The sequence below is a fragment of the Ceratotherium simum genome, chromosome 10, assembly GCF_057802395.1.
Source record: "Ceratotherium simum simum isolate JZ-2026a chromosome 10, ASM5780239v1, whole genome shotgun sequence".
Classification (NCBI taxonomy): domain Eukaryota; kingdom Metazoa; phylum Chordata; class Mammalia; order Perissodactyla; family Rhinocerotidae; genus Ceratotherium; species Ceratotherium simum.
In genome coordinates this window covers 1479535-1505748 of record NC_141909.1, presented here as the reverse complement: position 1 = coordinate 1505748, position 26214 = coordinate 1479535, and the positions used below count along the sequence as shown (strand labels likewise).

The window sequence follows — 26214 nt, the reverse complement described above, 5'->3', positions numbered from 1 at the left end:
TCCTGAAGGCTTCATCTTTCCCATCTGTTGCAGTGAGAGGGGAGAAGGGGACCTGGCCCATCCAGCCAACTGTCTGTCTATACTGGTGAACAGGATTAAGGCAACAGCGCTGGGCTAGGGACAAGCAGCATTCTACGCACTGTCTCCTAGTGCTCACAACCTTGGAGAACATCATCTTGCACGTTATCATCACCTCCATTCTACAAAGAAACTAGGGCCAAGAGAAGGAAATCTGTGCAAGATGCCATAACTATTAAAGGGTGAAGCCAACATGTGACCTGGGTGGTCTCACTTCAAAGCCGCTCCTTGTCACCAGCCGTGCTGTCATGCTATGCTGTGCCCACGTGCAGTCTACTTACTTGTCACTCTCTCTCCCTCTCGATAATTTTTTGGAGATTTCATAGGAAATAATTACTGCCCAAGAATCAACTTGAGGGCAAAATCCTACGCTGCTTAACCTTTAAAAGGAGTTGGGACTCTGTAAACTTCACTTCTTTATTGGCTGCCTCCTGTCTGTTTCCAGAAGGAGGAGGAGGGGAAGGACCAGTTCCTTCCCAACTACTTGCCACCCTGTAGGCATTGCCCCAGCCGTGGCCGTGCTGGCCAGCAGCAGCAGTTGGCTGCCTGCCTTCTGGAGCATTCCCCAATCCAGTCTCACTGTGCCGCCTGGGGCACCCACAGCAGCTGGGAGTCCCCTGCTCACAGGTCTGTGTCCTAGCAGGCCCCTCCTCAGAGGGTTGCATCTGCTGGGAGCCCCTCCCAGAAGCTACTGGATTCTGATAATCCCAACCTCTTCTCTCTGCTCCCCAGTTCTACCTCTGTTTTAAATTAGCATTTGTATTCTTTTGCTTTTATGGTCCTCCTACAGCTAGGTGAACAATTTGCTGTATTTGGTTATCCTTGTCAATACCTACCGTGGTTTCTATTCTCTTGAGTGGACCATGACTGATACTGTCGTCTATTAGCTTCTTTATTTAAAAACAAGCCTCTTAAGAATTATTTTCATAAGATTTTAAGTAGATGAAGCATTTCCCAAAGTGAACGGCATCCTGAATGTTCTAGTAATAATGAACATACCTGACCTACGAGTCCAAATGAACGGTCTAGACTCCTCTGGTCGGTGTATTTTCTGATTTTATTATGTAACCATCCCAGTTCAGCAAGTCTGACTGCCGTATCCCTCAAGGACTTACTTAAGTTTGCCTAAAAAGTAAATATATCAAGAGGTAAAGATAAAAAAATTACACTAGAACTTTAATTATTATTTTTTTCAACCATTTGTACTTTTAATATTATAATTCTTAGGCTTCAACACATGAAATTTAAAAGTAAATAATATACCATCATTAAAGTGAAAACAATGAGATTCTGGGAAACAAAAAGCATCAGGTGACAAGCAGGAAAGTAAAACACCACTTGGGTCGCGTCCCCCTGTGGAGGGATTGGCCAGGGACAGTCTGTGTCGTTCGTCACCTCGTGAAACAGCTGTGAGTTGCAGAAGAGCACAACATCAACAAGAAGGGCTGTGGGAGAGGAAAGCAAAAGCAAGCAGAGCCACCTCATCTGGAATCCTGTATCAGCGCAAAGATGCCAAGTCGTGCCTGTCGCTGAGGTACCTCTGGCATCCCCACCACAGGATGCAGAAACCGGGTAGTGGGGTGGCTGCATCAGTGAAAATGAGGAAACGAAGAAACAGAAGGGAAAGGAAGCAAGAATTGATGACAAAGGGCCCCATAACAAGATTACACAAGCCAAACACTGCACAGGGAAATAGAAGCCAGAATTTAATAGTGCCACTTGACTGGACATCAGATTTTGTAACTCCAGCCCTCATTACCCCAATAACATCTCAAATTAACAGCTCCTATCTGGTCTTCATGACATTTATTCTTTATTTTTGAATATTTTATGCAGGGTTTTAGCTACTGTACCTTTCCCTCCACTTTGTAACAATTCTCAGTGTTGCTCATCTTGATGTTTTTGCCATCTATGCCCTGGAAAACATACAAAATGTCTCGGACGAGGGCTGCCTCAGTAACTTCCACGATACCTGTAAAATGGTTTTCATAAGAGAGTAATTACTGAACAACACATTTAAAATGAAATCAATTTTATGACACAATTAGTTTTAGAGTATATATTTTGCAACCAGGACAAAATTTTAAAACTAAATAAATGAGCTTAAGATGAAAAAGAGAGTATGAAGTTTTAAGAAACAAAGGATTTTCTGAAAAGGATATGGAGATCACGTAATTTCTTACACAAAAGTCTTCTAAAAAGACAAAGCTGTGTGTGGGAACTTAATATATAATCAAGGAGCAGCACAAATCAATCACAAAGGGATGCGTAATTATTTCTTAGATGGTGCTTGGAAAAAGCAGCTTATTACAGAGTAAGCATACAAACTTCAGTCCATTCCCAACACCAAGTAAAAAGGAGTTTTAAAAGCATAGAAGTTACTATGGTTTCCATAAACCTTGGACAAGCTACGTTAGAATTAAGGTGTTACCCAAAATAATGACAAGATAATGACAAGCAGGCAATGCCCAGAAATCCAAGATCTCATCAGTGGGAGAAGAAACATGGTCAGAGTACACAGTCGGGCATCAGGACTCTCAGAACTAGGCATACAGAGTCAGAAGGTGAGGACAGATTTGTATTTCATAGTCGTGGGGATAATATTCTATAAATATCAATTACATCAATTTGCTAGTAGTATTGTTCCAATCTTACCTATCATCATTGATCATTTTTATTTACTTTTTCCATCAATTACTGAGAGAAGCTGAGTTAACCAACTGTAATTGCGGGTTTGTGTCTTCTTTGCAGTTCTGTTGGTTTTTCTTTGTGCATTGAAAGCTCTGTCGGCAGGTGAATATACATTTAGGAATATGACTTCTTCCCCAAGCACTGACCTTTTCGCTGTTGTGCAATGTCCCTCTGTCCTTGGCAACACTTCTACCACCGTTTACTTGATATTAAGACAGCCACCCAGCTTTCCTATGGTCTGTGTTTACAAGAGGTGTTTTTTCCATCCATTTACTTTCAACCTATTTGTGTTTCTATATTTAAAATGTGTCTCTTGTGACCAGTACATAATTGTCTAAATAGCATTTTTTTTTAAAAATCTGTCTTTTAAACAAAGTGTCTAATGCATATAAATTTAGTGTAATTACTGATATGTTTGGATTTAAATTTACCTTACTGCAGTATGTTTTCTATTTAGCCCACTCTTCTTTCTTCCTTTGTACTTCCTCTCCTGCTCTTCTGGGTTAATCAAGTATATTTTTCAGTCCTTTTCTCTCTTAGCTTTGTACAGAATATAGGTTTGAGGGCACGTCAGGGGTCAGGAGTCACACAAACAGGAAGCAAGCAGAGAAGAGCACTCTGACCCCATCTGAAACCAGCTTCTATGCCCCAGAGCACACAGCTGTCACCTGTTACAGGACAGAGCAAGACTGGCAAGTCCAGCTACACAGGGGTAGGCTGAGCTCTATGCTCCAAGCCGTCCTCACAAGTCTAAAAGACACTGCGCATCCTCACATTCTATGCAAGGATAGACCACAGCTAGAGGAATTTCAGAATCTGTAGATTATGAACCATAAAGCCCCTTCTTCTATTTTCAGGATACTCATGTTCCAAACACTGCTATTCAGGTGGTTCTCATGAAAGAAACTCAAACTTTCTTTGGAATCTAGCAGAACTTTAGAACTCTCAATGAGGCATTCATTTAACCACCAAATAAATCTGCAACGAGCTTCTTCACCAGCATGGTGAACGAGACAGAAACAGCCCCTCCCTGGTGGAACTTAGACTGTCGGGAAAGATGGTAACTTGTACTAGAAGCCTGGCCCAGCCTGGAGACACTGTCCCAGGAAGAAAGGCAGAGAGTAAAAACAGAGACGGGGGATGTGATGAGGAAGAGAAGAGAAGAGCGCTCCAGATGGGGGAATCCACTTGGACAAGGACCTGAAAAGTGAATGGCGGTGCAGATTACAAGGTCAGGGCGACATGGAGTGATTAAGCCAGAACTTCCCAAGGCATCACACACCACAGTTAGGATTCTGAGCCTCATCATGAGAGCAAGAAACCACCCAAAGGTTGAAAGTGGGGATTCCTGACCAGTATTTTAAAGTAAGGGAAGCATGAATTCTAAATGTCCAAAGAAAAGCTACATTAAAATATATCCTTACTCACCACCCGCATCCCCTTCTCTTCTTGGCCTTGTCCCGGTGCGAGAAACAGGGTTGGGGATGCCTTTTGAGGTAGTGGTTTGTAAAGAAGGCTGGTTTGCAGTTAAAGTCCAGGCAAGACGCGACCCCAACTGCTGTCGAAGACAGTCTCCTACTCCTGGAGCTTGATGAGACTGTCTAAAAGAAGGAACAGACATCTCATATCTCCAAACACCCAGGCTATTCATTGAGGAGACAAAAACACTTCCAGAAATTTTTCTTACCTTACTATATGGAATTACCTAATCTTATGACTGCAACACATGAGTGACATAACCCTACTCCAGCGTTCTAACAATGATCAGTCCAAGGCCTCCCTGGAATCCTGAGGCTGGCATTCAGCCTCCAACTGCCACCTCCACATTTCTAACCATAAAAATCAAAATCTATTTGATTTTTCTTTACAAACACATAACATACTTTACCCATTTGAAACCACTTTGAAATTCACTACTAATTTTAACTTCAAAATTAACACCTTTCATTCACTCAGCATTTGTTGAGCACAGGAGTTAAAACCCTGGAATACGGACCCTCTTCCCTATCCTCACTTGTCTCCTAGCCTTCACGGTGCTCAACGTAAAAAGAAATACCATAATTTTCAATTAATCTCAAAACCGTACAAACATAAAATCTACGCTAAAAGCACATCCCAGGTTAAGAAAGCTGTTAATGAATTTGGAGAATATGTAAAGCTGCTCTCTGAAGATCTAAGAACCTGATGGCTGACTTCTAAGGACATACATTTCGACAACTGTAACAGAAATACACTTCCTGGGACTGCAAATCACAAAAACGAGGACCTCAATGGCACTAATACGTATCATGTATGATGTAATGTATATTTTTATATTTATGTTTTGTGCATGTATTTCCTAAAAACAGGATTAGATTTGACAACACGTGACAACACAACAGTAAAGTAACATTCTAGTTGTGTGTTCCTATAGTTCCTCATCTTAATTCACATGCACTGTAAGATGCCATAATTCTTAGTTTGAAGATCTTAGCGCTTGAGGATAAGACAGCTTTATTTTACTTAATTTTTAAATAATTCAATGAAGAGAATAGCCTATGTTAATGAAGGGGAAAATAGTCACATAAATATGAGCATACAGAAAGAGAAATGTCAATCAGTCACCTCAAAATGAAAGGCTCTGCACATTGTGCTTAGGAACTAGGTCCTTTAAAGGTAACATTTTAAAGATTTTATTTATTTTATTTTTTCCCCCCAAAGCCCCAGTAGATAGTTGTATGTCATAGCTGCACATCCTTCTAGTTGCTGTATGTGGGACTCGGCCTCAGGATGGAGGGAGAAGTGGTGCCTCGATGCGCACCCGGGATCCGAACCTGGGCCACCAGCATTGCAGCGCGCGCACTTAACCACCAAGCCACAGGGCCGGCCCTAGGTCCTTTACTAATACGCATGTGCATTAATAGCTTAAGAGTTGGCCAAAAATCTTACAGTCAACTATGACTAGAAGCAGAAAAAATTCCTATCTGAAAATGAGTTCTTAGGAAGAGTAAAATCCTAAGATAAAGCATATCAGACACAGTGCCTAGAAGATTCCGGCACATACAAGGCTCTAAAGATGGTTTCAGTGAACACAAAATGTCTGAGTCAAAGCCTGAGGTTTTCCTGTTTCTACTAATAGAGGGGTCTATGCTGGTAAGCTCGTTTACCCTGGGAGGAGGGACTGTGGCGTTGGGGCCAGGCCATTGAGGGCACACATGCTTATACTGCTGATGCCGCTGCTCCCGACGCTGCCAGAGCTCTGCGCCGACTGGGTGCTGCGGTCCTGGTAGTTCAGCGGGAGGGTCTGAGGCCTGGCATAGTAGTAGGGAGTGGAGTGAGCATCTCTTGGTAACGCTTGAGCAAATAACGTGGCATAGCTAGAAACCTGAAAATCAATTAAAATGCATTAACAATACAGAGATATAAAATTACAGAACACTTTTCCCAGATCAACAAAGATAATTTATATCAGATTTTAGTTCTGTTTCTGTAACTGGATTTTGCACTTATTAAACAGTAAATCAGTTATATTTTTGAAATTGCCAGAACTGATAAAGTTGTAGGAAGTTTTCTGAACTCCAAAACTCCCCATGGTCTGATAACTGAACACTTTATTCAGAATCCATGTAAACTAAAACTCAAATAATTACTCAAATATTTTTAAAAGTTTGGCATTATAATATAACCAAAGAATGCTCATTACTTAGACTAAGATTTTAGAGATAAATATGACTCTTTCACCCACATTCTTCAACTTTTTAAACACTCAAATTTCTGTAGTAGAATATTTTATTACACCAGACTGTCTGGGACATGGAGGCGCCAAACTGCTTTTTCAAACACAGCACAGGTCAAAAATTGAACCCGTGAGACAACAGAGTTTTCACTGGTCTAACAGTAATTAATGTTCATAAGGATATCTGAAAACACAATAAAATCCTAAAAGGTCTTCTAACTCAAAGAATATGCAGCTGTGCTGACAGTAATAACTTCACACAGTAAAAATTTTGAAAACTGATAGTTTATGCTCTATTTACACACTTCTATTTGAAGCAATAATTCTGAAAAACATCTTAAAGAAACAGAGCACACTCACTAAAAATGCCCTTAAAAAAAAAAACAAAAAGAGGGCCGGCCCTGTGGCTTGGTGGTTGAATGCGCGCACTGCAATGCTGGTGGCCCGGGTTCGGATCCCGGGTGCGCATCGAGGCACCGCTTCTCCCTCCATCCTGGGGCCGAGTCCCACATGCAGCAGCTAGAAGGATGTGCGGCTGTGACATACAACTGTCTACTGGGGATTTGGGGGGAAAAAGTAAAATAAATAAAATCTTTAAAAAAAAAAACAAAACAAAACAAAAACAAAAAGCAATCTCTTGACCTTCTGTGACTGCCCAGAAAACCAGACACATTCTTTTGCTTTTCTCACATCATTTTCCTAAGAAGAGAAGCGGATTTCTATCAAAATTTGGTATAACTTTTCCAACAAAAGACACGAAGTGTCCTTTAAAAAAGGCATTGAGCTGCCCAAACAGAGCCTCTCTCACCTTGTTTGGCTGCTTGCGTGGATCTTCACTAAGGCTTAGCAAGAGGTAGAGAATTGACCATTTATTTTTCAAAACTCCCTGTTTAGAAAAAAAAATATTAAAAGAACAACTTTATACTATTTCCCAGTTCTACCTTCCTCCTTCCTAAACTATTCTTATTTCCAAAATAGAAATGCATTTTAAAATTCACATGGTAATATCAAATCTAAATTTGTTCATTTTTCAGGCATTGCAAATAGTGCTATCCATCTGAAGGCTAGAGATAAAGTTCTCAAGAGGTCAAAACCCCTGGAACTTCCAACCCCCTGAAAACTAACTCCAAAGTCCCAAATAAAAACATGTTTTTTAAATTACCCTATTTCTGAATAACAGTATTTCCTCCCTGAAATAATTCTTATAATAACCAACTTCCCAAACATGGTGATTATAAGAAAAATGCCATCATAAAATATGTGAATGACTTTTCCCCCTTTATCAAAGTCCCATTTAGGCCATAAAATAGAGTATTATAATCAAAAGAATTCCGCAGTGCAAGAGGTAAGTCTCAGCATCATGCATCCCTACGCTAGAGGCTCTGAAGCACTTCGCTGTCAGGATAACTAACCCCTAGGTTTCCATCGAAGATTATCATACAGATCTCATTTATTTCTCATAATTGTCTATCCTTCTGCCCCGATTCACAACCATTAACAGTAGCCCACTCTCAATACGTTTTATCCCAAATTTACAGAGCATTCTACTCTATTCACATAGCCTTACCTTTTGGATGCACAGGCTAGAATATATAAATACCTTTATTTACAAAACAAACTATGGTACTTACATTATACAAGTTCTTCATTATATAAAACATCCTTTAAAAATTTCTTTAAAGAATAAGCTCATCCCAAAATATGGTTTAAATTTAAAAATTGATTTATTCAGAATTTTTCAGAAACAACAAATTCCCCAGCTGGGGCAACACAGACAAGGAGGCCCAGCCTGATGGAGTCCTCAGTCCAGTGGTAATGGACTGAGGATGGGCCAAACACTGTGGTACCATAAATTGCACTTCAGACACGTGAGGATCACTCGAGTGATCCAGGCTCAGGGAAGGACTCCAGAGGAGACGTGAGTCTCTCAGAAAGATGGGTGATGCAAAGGCAAGGAAGGGGGACGGGCACAGCCTCTTGAGGGAACTGAAAATAGATTAATTTGGCTAAAGCTAGGCATGAAAATGGAAACTGAAAATGGAATGAAGGATCAGATCAAAGGGGGCCTTGGATACTGTACCAAGAAATTTAGATTTTAGGCTGCAGACAGCAGGCAGCCTTTGCAGGGGAGCGACTGGACCCCTCTCTGACAGTCCTGCAGAGGTGAACCGGAGGGAAGACCAAGGACACTACAGGCCTGGTTAGGAAACCACAGTCATCTGGAGGGAAAGGAGCAGTGACCGAGCACCCACTCAGGTAGCCCTGACAACCCCCATAATCAGGTACCCAGCTCTCCGAGGCTAAATGACTGCCTCAGGCACAGGACAAAAAGGAGCCCAACCTCGTTTGCCTGCCTCCAAGAGCGCTCTCTACCCAACCCCATTTCCAACAGGCGTTAGAGCGCCGGCAGCAGCAGCAGCAGAGCCATTTAAAGGAAGCCCACGTGGGCCAAGTCCTTACATACATCATCTCTTGTAATCATCGCAACCATGTGCGACACAGGCTTTATCTCCTCACTCCATAAATGAGAGAAACAACAGTGAAAACCTAAATAACTTACCTGAATCACAAAGCTACCTGCCAGGATTCAAACCAAGGTATGCCTCACTCCAAAAGGACAGATGAGAGGTGTACCCAAGAGGAATCAGGAAGACTTGGGGACAGACTGAATTTGGGGAGAGAGGTGGAGTCCAGATGACATCCAGGTTTCTGGTTTTTGGCAATAGATGAATGGTGCTATCATTCACCAAAAGGGATAACATAGGGAAAAAAAAGCAGGTTGTACATGGGTAGATGTGAATGGATGCCTAGAGGTATGAAAAAAGACAATGAAAATGCTCCTTTCAGTTCTGAGGATGCCAAGCTGCAAGTCCCTGTGGGAGCTTCCTAAGGAGTGTCTGCGTAGAAATGACCAGCAGATATTAGGAAGACGGCAGAAGTTCTCCCTGTGCAGCAAGAGTCCTGGGTCAGAACCTCAGCTCTTGTTTAAGAAAAATAAAGATGTATACAGGGTGGAAAGCAGAGAAAGTTCCAAAAACAAACAAAATTTGCACAAAGAAATCAGCAAAAGGCATATGTAAGGAAGGAGGCACCACTTTTGTTAACATAAGAAGAACACGTATTAAACACCCAGATCCGTCTGCTGAAGAAGGTTTGATGGGGGACTGTGCACTGAGCCGTGGACAGAGACAGGGAAACAAGCGGAGGAAGCAGGCAGGGAGGACCACCAGCAAGAAGCCACTCCTCTCCCTTGGCCTGAAGGGGCGGGGCGGACAGGGATCACCAGAGCCAGTGCTGGCAGGACATGGAGGCCTGGGGGCATGCGAGAGGGACTGTCCGAATAGCCTGTGGGCATAGCTAAGCCATCGCCAAACTGCTGCCTGGCAGAAGGGGAGTACCAGTTTGGCCTCGTTCTTCTCCCGCCCTGCCAGTTCCAGTTGAAGCCAACCAGGGACTGCGATCCACACCCGTCAGCCCTCCAGAGCCCAAAGCAGGGCAGAAAAGGGTAAAGAACAGATCTCGTGGGACAGAGTAAACAACTCTAGCATCACAGATGTTTTAAATGATTCTAAACCACCTCAGACCCCGTTATCTAAGATTTTGAAAGCTAAAGGACCTCAATTTAGACATAAACTTTAAACACTGTGCAGAACTGAATGTTAAATGTAAAAACACATATTAGGGCTCCCTAAGATCTAGAGGAACATCAAAACAAGTGGTTTTGTAAAGTGGTTATTTAACTAGTCCGCAACACAGCTTCTTCCAGCATTTGCGCCTGACCAGCCGGGGTCACCTCTTCAGCGGAGCCAGTCACCCACTAGTCCCTCAGGCCCCCCTCCCTGCCCAGGCCCTTCCTCATCAGTCCCACGTCCACGACATGATTGCTGCCTCCCCCAGACAACCCATCCTTCTCCTCTTCAGCTGTCAGCCACACCCAGAGTCGAGCCCAGGAACACCAAGACACCTTCCCAACATCTCCACCGCACACCAGACCCCTTCCGCCACTCCCGACTCCCGCCTGGGGGTCTAGAAACAACACAGCAGAGGGTAAACGCACTTCTAACCTTTCCTCCCCTGGTGTGCACAGCGCACACTGCAGAGAAGGGCCTTCAAAGAGCAGAGGAGGAAAACATCAGCCACCTCCGTGGTTTTGAGGAACTGGACATCTTAGCAGAAAGATGGAACGGCGACTAATCTGTACAGATTCTTCTACTTTAACTACTAGTGTTACACTGTTGTTTCCTAATATTTTTCATCATGTTTCACGCAATAAGCCAAGCTGGTTTTCTGGGTTAGCCCTAGGAAGCTGGGTACTATTTAAAAAATTGATGTTTAGGAATAAACATTCAGGGTTCCAAACAAAATTTTGGAAAACAATGATTTTAAATTAGAAAATTCCTAAATATGTTTTCATCTAATGGCCAATATTAACAGACACAACAGCTTTTACTGATGAAATCTCTCTTCTGGGACCTCAGTGAGGCTAAGCATCTTGGGAATGTGATATCCGATAAGCAGATCTTGGTAATTTTCAACGTACAGAAGTTGTTTTGAAAAACAGAGAAAGATTTAAGAAAAACAAAAGATACAGCAGTTTGAAACTATTTGCCTGGAAATGAATGTACAAAAAACGGTTCCTGTTTCTTAATTTTATAAATATCATCAAATATTTTTAGAAAAGCATACTTAAAATAGTAATCCAAGTATATCACATCAAATTAAGGAATCAAAATGGTCAACAAATGAATTTAAGCTTTTTTTTTTTTTGAGGAAGACTGGCTCTGAGCTAACATCCATTGCCAATCCTCTCCTTTTTGCTGAGGAAGATTAGGCCTGAGCTAACATCTGTCCCCATCTTCTTCTATTTTGTATGTGGGACGCCAACACAGCATGGCTTGATGAGTGGTGCGTAGGTCCACGCCCAGGATCTGAACCTGCAAATCCCAGGCTGCCAGAGGGGAGCACGTGAACTTAACCACTATGCCTCCAGGCTGGCCCTTAACCTTATTTTTAAGGGTACAATATTCAAATAAAGAGAAAGACCTGAAAAAATTATGAGTTTAATTACTAGCAGCATTATGCTCAACTCAGTAATTTTTGTTGTTAACACTAACTTAATATTTGTTGAGCAAAGCATTAAACTTCTCTGGATTTCACTTTCTTCTCTATAAAAGGAGGGAGAGAGCTAGGTGAACTAAGTTCCTTTACAGTCAGAATCACAAAAACACCACCCTATGATTCAATTAATTTATTGGTGTACAGGTTGGCAGAATCTTTTATAAAAATAATAGGTTAGAAAAACCACTCGTGTGCAAGTATCAACATCCAGTCACAAGATGTTCAACATCAATTTTTTTTAATTATTGACTATAACAGTACAAAATTGACCTGATGAACAATGAAGTACATCAAAAAGATGTTTTTGCTGTTATACGCAGACAAGTCAAGACTTCTACCAATGCTTCCTCACAGTAACACAATTAACGCCTCTGTAATACAAACTTATTGTGTACTTAAGTCTGATCACTTTCCCAATGTAGCTTCATTCATCTTTATAAGCAATTTAGCGTTAAATCCAGCTAAAACTTACTTCTAATATTGAAAATCTTTAAAAAGCAAACATTATCTACAATTAAAAGCCATTACCCAATATGGAAAAGTTTAATATGATACCACAAAAAAAGGTTAAAATGTTCCCAGATCCCTAGTACTAGCATCACCATTAGTGGAATGGCTTTCAGAACACTTGTATGATACCTGTGAATGAAGTTTTCTGTGGAGTTCTGAAAATAATGCAGCATCTGCTTCTCTTCTTTGTCGAATAACTGAAAAGTTAGAAAAGAAAATAAGCATGTTAATCACACACACCAAAATTCATTTTTATGATACTATTTTACCTACAGTAACAGATAACTCTGAAAAGAATCCTGAGCTTAAGAATCAAAATAACTAGACAATAAGTGACATTTCAGCTTTATGAATTTGGTCAATTCATTTACTCTCTCTGATATTTGTGAAATGACAATAGTAGGCTAGAATCAAAGAGTTTATGTGAAAATTAGCTAAGTAATAGAAGTGATGAGATCTTCTAGATTCTCTCTACAAATATTAATAAACAGAACAGTGAGGCAAACCACCACCAGTTTAACTAGTTAATAATGGCTACCCAGAGGGAAGGATGGGAAGTAAAAATATCTTTGGAATCCTAAATTTAAAGGGCAATAACATGGGGCCAGCCCCGTGGCATAGCGGTTAAGTGCGCGCGCTCTGCTGCTGGCAGCCCAGGTTTGGATCCCTGGAGCGCACCAACGCACCACTTGTCAGGCCATGCTGTGGCGGCGTCCCATGTAAAGTGGAGGAGGATGGGCACGGATGTTAGCTCAGGGCCAACCTTCCTCAGAAAAAAGAGGAGGACTGGCATCAGATGTTAGCTCAGGGTTGATCTTCCTCACAAAAAAAAAAAAAAAAAAAGTAGAAGAAATATTGGATTCACTAAGAGTTGTTTACGCCCAAGATAGTGCTCTGTTATCTGATCAAAAGGTGCATAATATTAAATACTGCAAACCACGTGATAAACAGGAAAGTATATTAAGCCGTTTTATTTTTCTCACACTCGTAAACCAAATTATGTCATTTTAATAGTATTTAAAACAATCCTCTTTCACTATGTTCTAATAAAAGACAGAATTGAGCTGTCCTTATTTTTAATATATATTTTTATATACATGTAAGAGTACCTATAATTAAAATGTGCTTGGGAACTACATATATACAGAGCTATATAAATATATATACAAAATATATATATAGCTGTAGGTGTAGATATAGTCTTAAGCTTTGACATGTTTAAGAATCCAACATTTAAGAAAAATACGTACGTTCTTTCTTGATTTTTTCAGCTACTAGAAATTCATCTCTTTCAACAGTTGGGGCAAAGTTGCTGCCAATAACTCGCACAGCGTACTGGAATTGCTGGGCCACATCAGCTGAAAGGTAAATAAAAAAGGGATGCAAATTATTGCCAATCAGGTTAAGCTTTGATCACCTGAAGCTTCGAGTTCAAGACAGTGGACTGGGCGCATAGATCCACCTTCCACCTTGCCAAGATTTTAACTGAGAGGACACAGAAGCTATCAAGAAATCAAAACAAAATGAATGAATAAATGAATGAAATAACTGTTCCATAAAATAAGAAAGAAATAACAGTTCTATAAAATAAGAAAGGGAGACAGCAAGAGGCCAGAAAGTCTGAAAAGTCCTAGGAGATAGAAAACAAATTGGACTGACCATCATAAGAAAAGGAACAGGCAAAGTCACAGCCCACAACTGGAGGCCTGCGACGTAAGCCTGCTCAAGAGAGCCTCTGCGAAGCTCCAGATCAATCAACAAACAGAAAAAACCAGGAGCAGGCCATGAAGGAATCAAAATGGGCAATTACTTTATAAACTGTGCACTTCAGATAAAGATATGGCTTAAACTACTCTACTACACTACTCCCTTCAAAAACCCCACTAAATTGAGTATAAAGAGATTTTTTTTTAAAAAAAGGCATAAACCCACAAGGGCCAAGAAAACAAATCAGAACAAAGCCAAAGAGAAGTCAACAAAATATGAGAAGCTGGAAAGCAAATGGATTGGTGGGAACTGCTTCAGGAGGACATGAAATGAGAAGCTCAACGCCTGCTGGGTCAGAGGGGTGGGGGACAAAAGCCACGAGAAACGGTTCCCTCTGAGAAGCCCAGGGCAGCTCCAGAAACGAGGAAATTCCATACCTCGGAAGACGTGGATGAAGTGGGGCAGAAGGACGAGGACCAGCTGGAAGTCTGGATGGAAAACAGACTCCTGGGACCTCCACCCCGTCCCATACAACCAGACGACCACCTACTGCCCCACCCAGGCAAACCAAAGAGGGTGTGGATGGAATACCAGGACAGCAAAGAATAGGAAGTAAAAGTAGCAGACCGAACTTAAGGACCCCAGCCCTCCTTCCCAGACACTGGAAATCAAAATTCCTGCATCGGGGAATGCCAGCACAATGCAGCGCCCCTCCACCTCCCACTAAAGCACGCCGCCCTACAGTGCGCTGCCCATCCCCACCAGGGAAAAACTGTAACAAAACTAAAACCCCAGGCAGTCCCACAGGCTCCACCTCGAAAAGTGCCTTTCTCAGTAACCGGGAAAATAAGTGACGAGAAAGTGAGAAAGGATTTAGTGTTGAACACCACCACTGACCTACTAACCCTAAGTGATACAGAACATTCCATCCACCAATGAAAGAACACACATTCTCTTTCCAATGCACATGGCACAGTCATCAAGAAAGACTGCATTTGGGGGTCACAAAACAAACCTTATTAAATAAAAAATAACTGAAATTATTCAAAGTATGTTCTCTATCAATAGCAGAATTAAACTAGAAATCAGTAACAGAATGATATCCGAAAAATCCTCAAACATATGGAAGTCAATCAACATACTACTATGTAATATGGTGACCAGAGAAAGTCTCAAAGGAAATTGGAAAATATCTTGAACTGAATGAAAAAAAAATACAACACATTAAAATATGTGGGATACAGCTAGGGCAGTGGTTACAGGAAAAATTATAGTATAAAATGCTTTTATTAAAAAGGAAGATGGGGGGCCAGCCCAGCAGTGTAGTGGTTAAGTTCGCACCTTCCACTTTGGCGGCTCAGGGTTCACTGGTTCAGATCCCAGGTGTGGACATACGCACCACTTATCAAGCTGTGCTGTGGCAGGCGTCCCACATATAAAGTAGAGGAAGATGGCCACGGGTGTTAGCCCAGCACCAATCTTCCTCAGCAAAAAGAGGAGGATTGGCAACAGATGTTAGCTCAGGGCTAATGTTCCTCACCCAAAAAAAAAAAAAAAACGAAGATGGGTCTCAAATCAATCATCTCAGCTTATTCAGTAAGCTCTAGAAAAAGAAAAGCGAACTAAACTCAAAGTATTAAGAAATAACAAATGCGAACTGGGCCGGCTCCGTGGCTTGGCGGTTAAGTGCATGCGCTGTGATGCTGGCGGCCCGGGTTCGGATCCCGGCGCGCCCCGAGGCACCACTTCTCCGTCCAACCCGAGGCCGAGTCCCATGTACAGCAACTAGAAGGGTGTGAACCTATGACATACAACTATCTACTGGGGCTTTGCGGGGAAAAAAATGAATAAAAAAAAAAAATAATAACAAAAATAAGAACAAAAATCAATCAAATTTAAAACAAAAATAGGGGAGAAAAAAAAAAAAAATCAATGAAACCAAAAGCTGGTTCTTCAAAAAAAAACTTAACAGAATTCATAAACATAAATTTGTGACTAAGAAAACACAAATTAAGGAATGAAAGAGGTGATACTACCACTGATCCCACCGAAATTTAAAAAAAAAAAAAAAAATCGCTAAATAATTCATGTAGATCCCCCCCAAGGAGGTGCATAAAACATAAGGGTGGGCTGCACGGTGGCTTCCTTCCCAAGACTAGAGTACTGCGCAGTGGAGAAACCTGACAAACACCTCAGCCAGGTGACCAAGGTCAAGATCCACGGCAATGAGCCACACAGAGAGTGCGCACCCTGGACACCATGTGACGAGAAGGGCACTTTACCTCTGGGGTCTTCCTCCCAAACACACATAACCCCAGTCTAATCATGAGAAAAACAACAGACAAATCTCAATTGAGACATTCTACAAAATACCTGAGTTTTAATCCTCAAAACTGTCAAGGTCATTAAAAAAAATCAGTTTTGAAGTCTGAGAAATTGTCAGAGCCAACAGGAGCCCAAGGAGACATGACAGCTAAAGGTAAAACAGTACCCTGCATGGAACCCTGGAACAGTAAAGAGACATGAGGTAGTAACTGAGGAAATTGGAACAAGGTATGAAGTGTAGTTAATATTAACATTTATCATTACTGATGCGCTCATTGTAACAATTACACCATACTAATGTAGGATGCTAATAACAGAGAAAGGGTGTGGGGTACAGGGAACTCTATTATCACCACAATTCTTCTCTAAATCTAAACTCATTCTAAAATTAAAAGTTTGTTTTAAAACACATACTGATTCCAAAACCCATATTTCACAAATCACAATTTTATTGGTCTGGAGTGGGGCCATGGTATTGATATTTTTTTAAAGCTCCATTTTAAAACCTTTAGTCTTCAAGACAAGAATAAAACAACTTAAATGTGAAAAAAGCTTTCTCTGGCAAACTCAAAAAAGAATCTCAGCCTATATACCAAACACCATATACAAAAATTAACTCAGACAGATCACAAGTGTAAAACATAAGCCTACAACACTTAGGGAAAAAAAAGAGAAGAAATCTTTGTGCCTTTAGGGTAGGCAAAGAGTTCTTACATAAGACATCAAAATCAAGATCCACTTAAAAAAATCTGAGAAATTGAACTTTCATCCAAGATTAAAAACTTTTGTGTGCAAAGGACACTGTTAAGAGAATGAAAATACTGAGAAAATATTTGCAAAACACATATCCAACAAAGGACTTGAATCCAGATATATATAAAGAACTCTCAAAACTCAATAAGGGAAAAAAAAAACAATCCAATAAAAACATAAACAAAACTTTTGAACAATCAATTCACCAAGAAGATGAAAGGCAAAGAAACACATGAAAAGATCCTCAGGCAAATTAAAGCCACAATGAGATGCCATAATTCACCTATCAGAATAGCTGAAATAAAAAAATACCAGCGCCACCAAGAGCTGGTGAGGATGCAGGGGCCCTGGGGCGCTCATGCTGAGGGTGAGAATGAGAGTGGTACAGCCACTCAGGAAAACAGTTCAGCATACACTTACCATACGACGTGTAGGTTACGGATTCTAGAGAACTAAAAACTAGGGTCACATAAAAATCTGTAAACACATGCTTACAGCAGCGTTACCCATAATCACCAAAAACTGGAAACAACTCAGATGTCCCTCAATGGGTGAATGGATAAACAAACTGTGGTACAGTCTCACAATGGAACACCACTCTGCAATGAAAGGAATGAACTGCAATACACACACCACCATGAACCAAGCCCAAATGCTTCAGGCTAAGAGAAAGAAGCCAGTCTCAAGAGTGCAGACTGGATGATCCCATGTGCGTGATACACCTCCCAGCTGTGCTCACCAACACCAGCCACACTTTGTAGTCTTCCATTCCTTGAGCACACCACCTCCCTTCCAGCTCAGAACCTTGACATACTCTCCACATCTTCCCAGGACTCATTCCATCACATCACTGGGTTCTCTATTTAAATGACACCTCCTCAGAATGCCGTCCTATGTCAAGCAGGTACAAACGCACACACGCACATGCAGTCTTTCTCAAATACCACTGTATCAACAGAGAATGTGTTGATTACAGACCAAGAATAACTTAAGTCTCCTCAACAGATCTGATTAGATTTGTTTTCTAGAAAGGACTCTTGGTGCAGAGTAGAAAAGGAACTAGAGGAGGCACAACACCAGGGCAAAAAACACAGTGGAATTGCAGGGTCTCAATCCCAAATGTGAAAACTCCAAGCAACACTTAGACGTGGGCCCAAGAGTTTGTAAATGAAAGACAGTTGCCTTGAGTATCCCAAAACGGTTATATACACAGTCAGGTAAAAGAAGACAACTGAACTTAAAGATGCACAAAACCAAATGCAGCTCAAGTGCACAAAAACTCCACAGCTGCGTGCTTTCTATGGATTCAGAAAGTGAGTGGGGGAAAGGTGAACTGCTTTCTAAGACGTAAGTTTCTGCCTTCCTGCGTCTCCTCTGTGCTGGCTTGTACGTACACCACGCTGTTTCCTAAAGACAGGACCACAGGGCAGAGACTTGTGGTGGTGTGCCAGCTCAACCACAAGTGCTCTCTCCAGCACCTACCCCAGCAATTCCCCACTCCAGACGCAGCTCAGGATGACTGTGTGTTTAATGTTCCACATGCCAAGCTCCAACAGAGACCTATGGGACCAGAATCTCTGGAGATGGGGCCTATGATATAGTTGTGAATAAGTACTACATTTAGAGAATTCAAAATGAAAAGGCATCATGTTAAATACAGTAAAAAGTCTTCCTCCCTCAATTACTGTCCAGCCACCAGTTCCGCCCCCACAAGCAACCAATGTTATCAGTTTCTTGTGTAATCACAGGTGATTCTGATACACAGCTCTAGCTGAAAAGCAAGGCTCTAAAACAAAATCGAAATAAAAAACATTGCTCTAGGTTTGTGGTGCTCAAACTTGCTGGACTCAGGGCCCCTTTTCACTCTTAAGATTGAGGACCCCCCTAAAAGTTTTTTTGTATTTATGTGGGTTACAGCTATCAATATTTACTATATTAGAAATTTAAATCGAGATTATTTTTAAATATTAATTCATTTAAAAAAAACAACAAACACAGTAAGTACAACTTTCAAATGAAGCCTAAAACTCTGAAATTTCAATATACATATTAATAGACATTTGGTGAACAGTTTAATATACATTTAATATAATTTTTAATGTATACTTAATATACATTGATTTTCCCAAGCATATAATCCAGAGAAGACCATACTTTATTCGAAACTACATCAAGAGCTCTTCACCATTTCGGAAAATCATGAAACCAACAGCAACACCATGTGTGGCCCAAGACTCAGCACACAACACTTCTTTATCTGTCTACACATGGCTCACAGTGCACTCACGGTGGTGTTACAGATTAGGGCAATCACCTTACTTTACTATGTAGTGTACTTAGTCACACCTAAGCATTTGTGTTGAAATATTTACTAATAAAAACTCCCTTATTTCTTCTTTATCTCATAATTAAAAAGAAGGTTACAAGGTATGAAAAGGAACGCTGCCTCTGACAAGAGTTAAAACACTAAGATCAAGCACATTGTTTCCAAAGACAAATAATGACTATCCAAAGATATAATAAGTAAAATGTGCTCCAGGAGAGAGGCAGGGACATGGAGAGAGAATTCTCCTGCCACTGGCGGGCAGTTGTGGTTCAAGCAAATTCACAGGTGTTATAAGATGGAAAAGGTGGAATGACGGTTATACTAACTTTAGAAAAATGTCAAGCACCACTACCGTTAGGTGCTTTGCTTCGAAGGTCCCTTGAAGCCAACCGTAAAATTTTTTTTAAAAGATTCTTTATGAAAAATTGATTCATATGAAATTCACATTAAAAGTAACATGTCTATTATGCCTCAATTTCATAGTATTAGAAAAGCAATATATTACAAAAGCATAACAGCAACTGTTTGTAACATGTCATTAAAAAATGAAGTAATTAACCAAAGGTTCTACTTAGTTATCAGATAAAATACCCACTAATGAAAAAAAAAATTTTTCAAATGTCAAACACTGTAAAGGCAGCAATTTACATTGCTCCTTTGCCCACTAAGGTAGAACAAATTAAAACAAGGCAAGCTATTAAATAGTTGTAAATTCTTCAGTAAATAGTAGCATAATTTGGAATTATGAATATAATAACTGTTTGGCAATCCTAGCTGTCCAGAACAAAGAGAGCATTGTCATTAATGGATTTTATAATATATTTTACTCAGAGAGGATCCCCTCCGGATCTCACAGAGAGCCTGCCCACTCTTAATTTAGACACAATTCCAAATGGAGAGCCAGGAGGGTGCAGAACTTTGCTGAAGAGATATTTCAACCTCCTGGAAGGGGTGAAACTAAGTCAATCGAAAGGAGCTGCAAATATAAAATTTGTTTAAACTGAGAAACATCATGGTACCTCACAATGAATGGCCTTCCAAGTCCAGCTGTGACAATGGGAACGTATGTGGTTTATCCCTGGAGGAAAACCGCGGACCCACCGGTCTAATGAAAACACTGACATTAAAGTGAGCGAGTCATAACCAACAACCTCAGCTCTTGGGTTTCGCCCATGACTCGGAACATCAAATCAGAATGTAACTCCCAGTGCAGAGAGACACATACAGAAGAGCTGGAGACAAACGCAGAAGACAGCAGGCCAAGCTCGCACCCACCCCAAGACCTTTGCACCCTCCACCCGGAGCCCTCCCCAGATGCTCACAGGGCCCTCCCTCACTCCATTCAGGTCCTCGGAGGCTTTCCCTCACCTCTTCCCTCGACATCCCTTTACTTTATTTTTCATCACAGCATTGATCACTAATGAACATTATACGTTTACCTATTTTATCACGTCTCCTCCACTAGAATCTAAGATCTACGGGAGGAATGACCTGTCGGCATAGCTCTGCATCACCAGCACCTAACACGGTACCTGGAGTGCGCTGGGATGGGAGGAAAAATGTCTTAAATGAGTAAAGTGACACTGAAACTTTATGAAACGCAGCAAGAACTGCGTGAAGGCAGTGGCATTCAATAGACTGACAGAAAACTTCACTTTTTGCCCCTAAGGTTATCATAGAACATCAAACAACTGATGTCAGCTAATTGCCATGAATCCTGAAAGGCCAAAGTGTAGTCCCAATACTTTAGATGTAATTTTGTTTAAGGTCTTCCCGCAACAACTGAACAGTTTCTTCTCCACGTTGCGGTGCTTCAGGAATAAGTAACCCAGTTGCCTCCATTATTCCTTCGCGCTGCATCCCCACTACCCCCTCCCTGCCACCAAAACGACACACTGTGCCATTTTCACAAGCACCACGACCACAGAATGGCTTTCCACACCGTGCAGGACTGGGTTTTGGGAGCGTGTTCCCTACATAAACTCCCCCAAAACAGTTCCATATCAAATTCAATCCTCAGCCCCGGACAGAAAAATACGGCAGGTGACAGCCGTCGGCACCCCCTTCGCTCCGCCTCAAAGCTGCCACCTCCGCTAAGGGCCAGGGCCCCTGACGCGGCTCGGCCCCGCCGGCGCCCCCTGCGCGCGGCCACAGACGCGCGACGGGCCAGGCCGCCGCTCTCCCCACCCCGGTGAGCGCGCAAGCGCCCCCCGTGCGGGGACTCAGACAAGGGGCGCGTCCGCGAGCCGTCCTCGCGGGCGCCACTCCGGCCCCGGCGCGGGGAGCGGTGACTCAGCCGGCCGGGCCCTGCCCTCCGCCCTCGCCCGGGGCCGCAGCTCCGCGACCGCCGCGCCCCTCACCGCCCCGGGGACGCTCCCGCCCCGGGGACGCCGCCGAGCCGCACGCGCGGGGAGCGGCCTGCGAGACCCGAGCCGGCCCCGCCGCTACCTTCGCTCCGGCCCAGGATCCGACAGCACAGGCTCTGCAGCAGGACGTTGGGCGACTTCTGGTCGGGGGTCGCCATCCTCGCCCGGGACTGCCCGCGGAGCCCCCGGCCCTCGCCCGCCTGCCCGAGCCCGCCGCGCTCCGGAGACCCCGCCGCCCGGGCTCCCGCGTCCCCGACAGGCTAAGGGCCCGCGGCCACCGCCGGCGACCAGGGCGCCATTTTAACGGAACCCGCCGAAACCGCGGGCTCTTCCCACAAGGCGCCGCTTCTTCCGGGCGCTCGGGGCCGCGGGTGCGCCGGCCTAAGGGTTCCCCCCGACCACCGCCGGCGGGGTAGGAAGGTTCCGGCACCGAGCGCACTGGGCCTCGCTGCTCATCGCCTCCCGGTAGTCAGACCCTCAGACGTCCCCAGAGGGTCAGGACGCCTCAGACCTGTAAACGTCCCCAGACGTCCCCAGAGGGTCAGGACGGCTCAGACCCCCAAACGTCCCCAAACGTCCCCGAGGGTCAGGACGGCTCAGACCCCCGAACGTCCCCAAACGTCCCCAGAAAGTCAGGACGGCTCAGACCCCCAGACGTCCCCAGAGGGTCAGGACAGCTCAGACCCTCAAATGTCCCCAAACGTCCCCGAGAGCAGGACGACCACTGACTTGCTGTGGGAGTGCTTGGTGCCCAGCAGCGCATCCATAGTCCCTACTTTTTTAAAAACGTCATCGGTTCTTGTCACACTTTCAGTGGAAGAAGACTGTGTAAAGGAGTACAAGGATTTTATGATTTTACATCTGGTCGAGCGTGACACCTGCACATCATCCAGCTTTCCAGAAGTGTGTTGTGGCTGCTCACCATCTCAGAGCCGGTCCCCACCTGATCCCAGGTGACCAGTACAGTCATGAGAGACAAGTCAGATGAAGAGTGAGAGAGGGGAGAGGCCTGAAAAGGAGGAATAACAGGCAGTTAGGACAAGTCACTCTCCACGAACTTATAGACGTGTCACATGAGTGTGCGGAGAAGCCGGGTGCTGAGAATGGCCCAGTCCAGGGCCAGATGAGCCAGTCCACACATCAGCTGGTCAGAGTTGTGGGATCCCGGCAACCAGGAGTATACTGTTCAAGTCAGTAGATTAGACCAAGGGCGAGTAGTTGTCTCACGCTGGACCAACCTAAGTTTCTTTCCAGGGAATTTGGAATTAAGATCAAAAGAATTTGTATTTTCCAGTGGCCTGAACTATAACACAGAAAAACAGGCAACTTCCAACAACCAAGTAAGCAGAGAAAAAGCCACCCCTCCCCTCCCCAGGGTCGGAGGAGAACCCAAGCTTTACAAACAAGACCACCCTGCTAGCACTCGGGCTGTCAAATGGGCCTTAATGGGAGCCTACGGAGGAAGGGCCAAGGCCCTAAAGGAACACTATTCATCTGACGGCACATTTTAACACCTGCCTTGCATCGTTTGAGTTCTAGGAATAGGAAAACCATAAGAGTCACAAGACAAAGGCCAAAAGAGTGTCTGAATGAGGCAATTGGAGGCCAGGACTTCACACCAAGAGCGGAACCGCAGCTTCAGACTGCAGCATCCACAGCTCTCCTCCTTCCCAGCCGTCCTGCTGTGCTTGCCCGGGCTTTCGAGGTCATGGAGCCCCAGCCGCAGTCTTGCAACGTCACAGGGTGCAAAGACAGCAAGCGGCACAGAGAGGGAAGGAGATTAGAGAACACAAGGCCCAGCACAGTGGGCGATGTGCTCATGTGTCCTTACAACCAGCTCCTGTCACTGAAACTTACCTGCGTGTGCCTTTGCTCTTCCGATCTAAAGATGGAAATAAAATAACTAAAATACACAGTGGGCATGTAACAGGATGTAGAGAAGGACTCGTCCAAGAATTGGCAACTAGATACAAAACTGAGGACACTACATTTTAAAGAAAGCCATAGAAAGTGGGAGGCAGACACTGCCTCGGGGTCTGTTAGGACGCAGCCACGCTGGCGTTGCTAATTCTCCAACCATCACTCCCATTCCTGCAAGTCCATCTACAGCTGCTCAGTGACCGTGGGGAAGGAGGGCGTTCTGGAGGTCCTGAGACAATTTTAGGGACATCAGGACCTACCCTGCCCGGAACCATGCAGAGGTGAGACCCCTGCATGGAACCTGCAGGAAAAGTCATGCATGTGCTCCACAAGAGGGTTGGCCTGGGACACCTGCCACAGAGATGGCATCGACGGCCACTCAAGGTTAACCAGAAAGTGAGGACTACTGACAGAGGCCACGGTCCCGTGCCAAGTTAATTAAAAGATTTTTAACTTCTGTCCCTAATCCTTCCATAGTGACTCAAATTAAGAGAGTTAAAATTAGTAATGGGAGGTGGAGGAAAATAGAAGGGCAACTGATGTCCCCTCCCTTCTTCAGATACATCAGGCTGATGAGGTCTGGGTGCACAGGAATGAGGAAAAGTCATGAGCTGTAGATTGGATCTGACACAGACACCTTGAATTTGCCTGGTGATAAATAAATGACAAGCAGCAGGATATACTGGAGTATATGAGGAAGCCATCTGGTGTAAAAGGAATTCAGCTTGATCTTGTTTTTCCAAAACGGCCTGACTGGCCCTTGAGCATGCATTGTATATCTGCTTTAAATATTTACTATGCCCAAAGGCAAGAACAATACACTTAAGATAAAGTAACTTCCCCCACATCAGCATTTCTTTAAGGATAAGTATCTCTCTCTCTAGGCTAGGGATTGATTGCTGACCTGCCATGACCACTCAGCTTGAGACCACAGACCTGCTACCTGCTGTGTTCGTCAATTGCTGTGTGAATCACTGTGCCAGGTAGGTAGGCTAGGCAGTCACGTGACTGCTGTAAAAGGGACATTCCAATCATATGTGATACATGCTCTTTGACGGTATATAACCACTCTGTACACCCCACTTCTTTGATGCCCTTCCTTCCTTGGGGAAGGAAGGCCCGAGGCTAGTCCTTAGATCTGGCTCATAATAAACTCACCCCAATTTTGATTTATAGATTGATTATGGATTATTTGCATCAACACTGGACAGAATTTTTTTCAAAACCAAATATGACTAAAAGGCCGTGGGTCTGCCTGAGATGTCACTACAGACGAGAAGTGGAGAATCTACCTGGCCTACTTGGGGAAACGTAACTGGCAAAAAATAAAAACTTTTCAGAAGTCTAACCCCTAAAATTAGACTTCTTAAAAACAGGTCCCATATGCTATAGTAGAGAAAACAGCTATGGAGTAGTGTTCTACATTTCTTGCCCCCAATAAACCGTGCCTCCCAGAATTCTCACCTTTTGTAATCCCCTTCCCCTTGCCTTGGAAGATCTCTGACTTGCTTTAGCTAGTAGGATGCTGTGGGAGAGCCACTGTGCTGGTTCCCAGCCTCAGCCTCTGGAAGGCCTGACAGGTTCCTCCTAGCACTCTTGGGAGCGTTGAGCCTCCATGTTAAAAGTCCAGCTACCCCACAGGAAAGATCATGGAGAGAGGCCACATGGAAAGGGAAAGATCCTGAGACCCCATGAAATGAGAGAGAGGGGTCCAGCTATTCCATTATCCCAGCCCCCAGCCGACCCTCCAGCTAAATGCAGCCACACAAGAGAGAAACTGCAAAGCAAGCAGAACCGCGCACTGAGTCCAGCCCAGGTTGCAGAATTGTTACCAAATAAAATGTTCGTTGTTCTCAGCCCTCAAGTTTGGGGATGATTTGTTACACAACAGGTAACTAGTACAAATTACCTTTGCCTGGTGGGGTTCAAGCATGGCTCCATGGAGGACATGCCCATCGTTTGCCTATTTGCTCTCAGATCCATTACCTGCCCTTCCCTGATCTGCCCTACATCCTAGAGAAGGCTGTGATGCGAACTCCCTGGACGACTGGCAGGTTCAGCAGATGGGAGTCACTGGTAGAAACTGGAGGTCAGGAGGAGACAACCAAAGTTATCGCCTCACAGCATTCTGCCTCTCACTTTGCCTATGACGGTAGCTGAGTATCCCTCTTGGCAACATCTCCACCAGTGAGCCCCCTCTTTCGTGGTTCCAACCTCCTCTGTACAACTCTCATCATGGATCTCACTCCCATTGGAAGGTTTCAGAATGTGGGATACAGTAACATCAGTCTTCTTGCTGTCTCTTCAGCCCTGTGAAAAGTAGCCACTTTCTGCACTTGTTAATCTCCTAGTCCTCACCAGCTGCTTCAACCACCCACGTAAATAATTCCCTGTATTAAATCCCCCATGTTGAAGTTGCTAGAGTGGTTTCTGTTTTGCAGACTGGTGCTTACTATACAGTCCTTGCTAACAGGACTGATCCCAGGGGAGAGAGCCTCAGATGGGATTCCAGGATTGGGTTACTCACATGTCTGAGCTCCAGTACACTGAGATCTTTTTGAAGGTGGAATCCATGGCACGTTGGAGCACCAAAATGGCTCACATTACCACATGCAGCTGCGTGGGACAAAGCGCTGGCTGAGAGCCTAACCTGGGACACTGAGTAGCTGCTGTGGTCGGGTGCGTTGGTAGCGATGATAACTGCA

The 26214-nt window shown here is 43.6% G+C and overlaps 1 protein-coding gene across 1 annotated transcript in view; it reads right to left on the bottom strand.

Annotated features, from left to right (window-relative positions):
* The window catches only part of TUBGCP3 (tubulin gamma complex component 3), an 80316-nt gene extending 58436 nt beyond the window's left edge, over positions 1–21880 (bottom strand). The window contains exons 1-8 of the mRNA XM_004423180.3: positions 21672–21880; positions 13363–13470; positions 12242–12309; positions 7293–7370; positions 5916–6133; positions 4198–4370; positions 1932–2050; positions 1078–1203 (exon numbers count right to left, since the gene is read on the bottom strand). Coding sequence (XP_004423237.1) covers positions 1078–1203; positions 1932–2050; positions 4198–4370; positions 5916–6133; positions 7293–7370; positions 12242–12309; positions 13363–13470; positions 21672–21747 — 966 coding nt within the window. The 5' untranslated portion in view covers positions 21748–21880. The remainder of the gene's footprint in view (positions 1–1077; positions 1204–1931; positions 2051–4197; positions 4371–5915; positions 6134–7292; positions 7371–12241; positions 12310–13362; positions 13471–21671) is intronic.
* Between the last annotated feature and the right edge of the window lie 4334 nt (positions 21881–26214).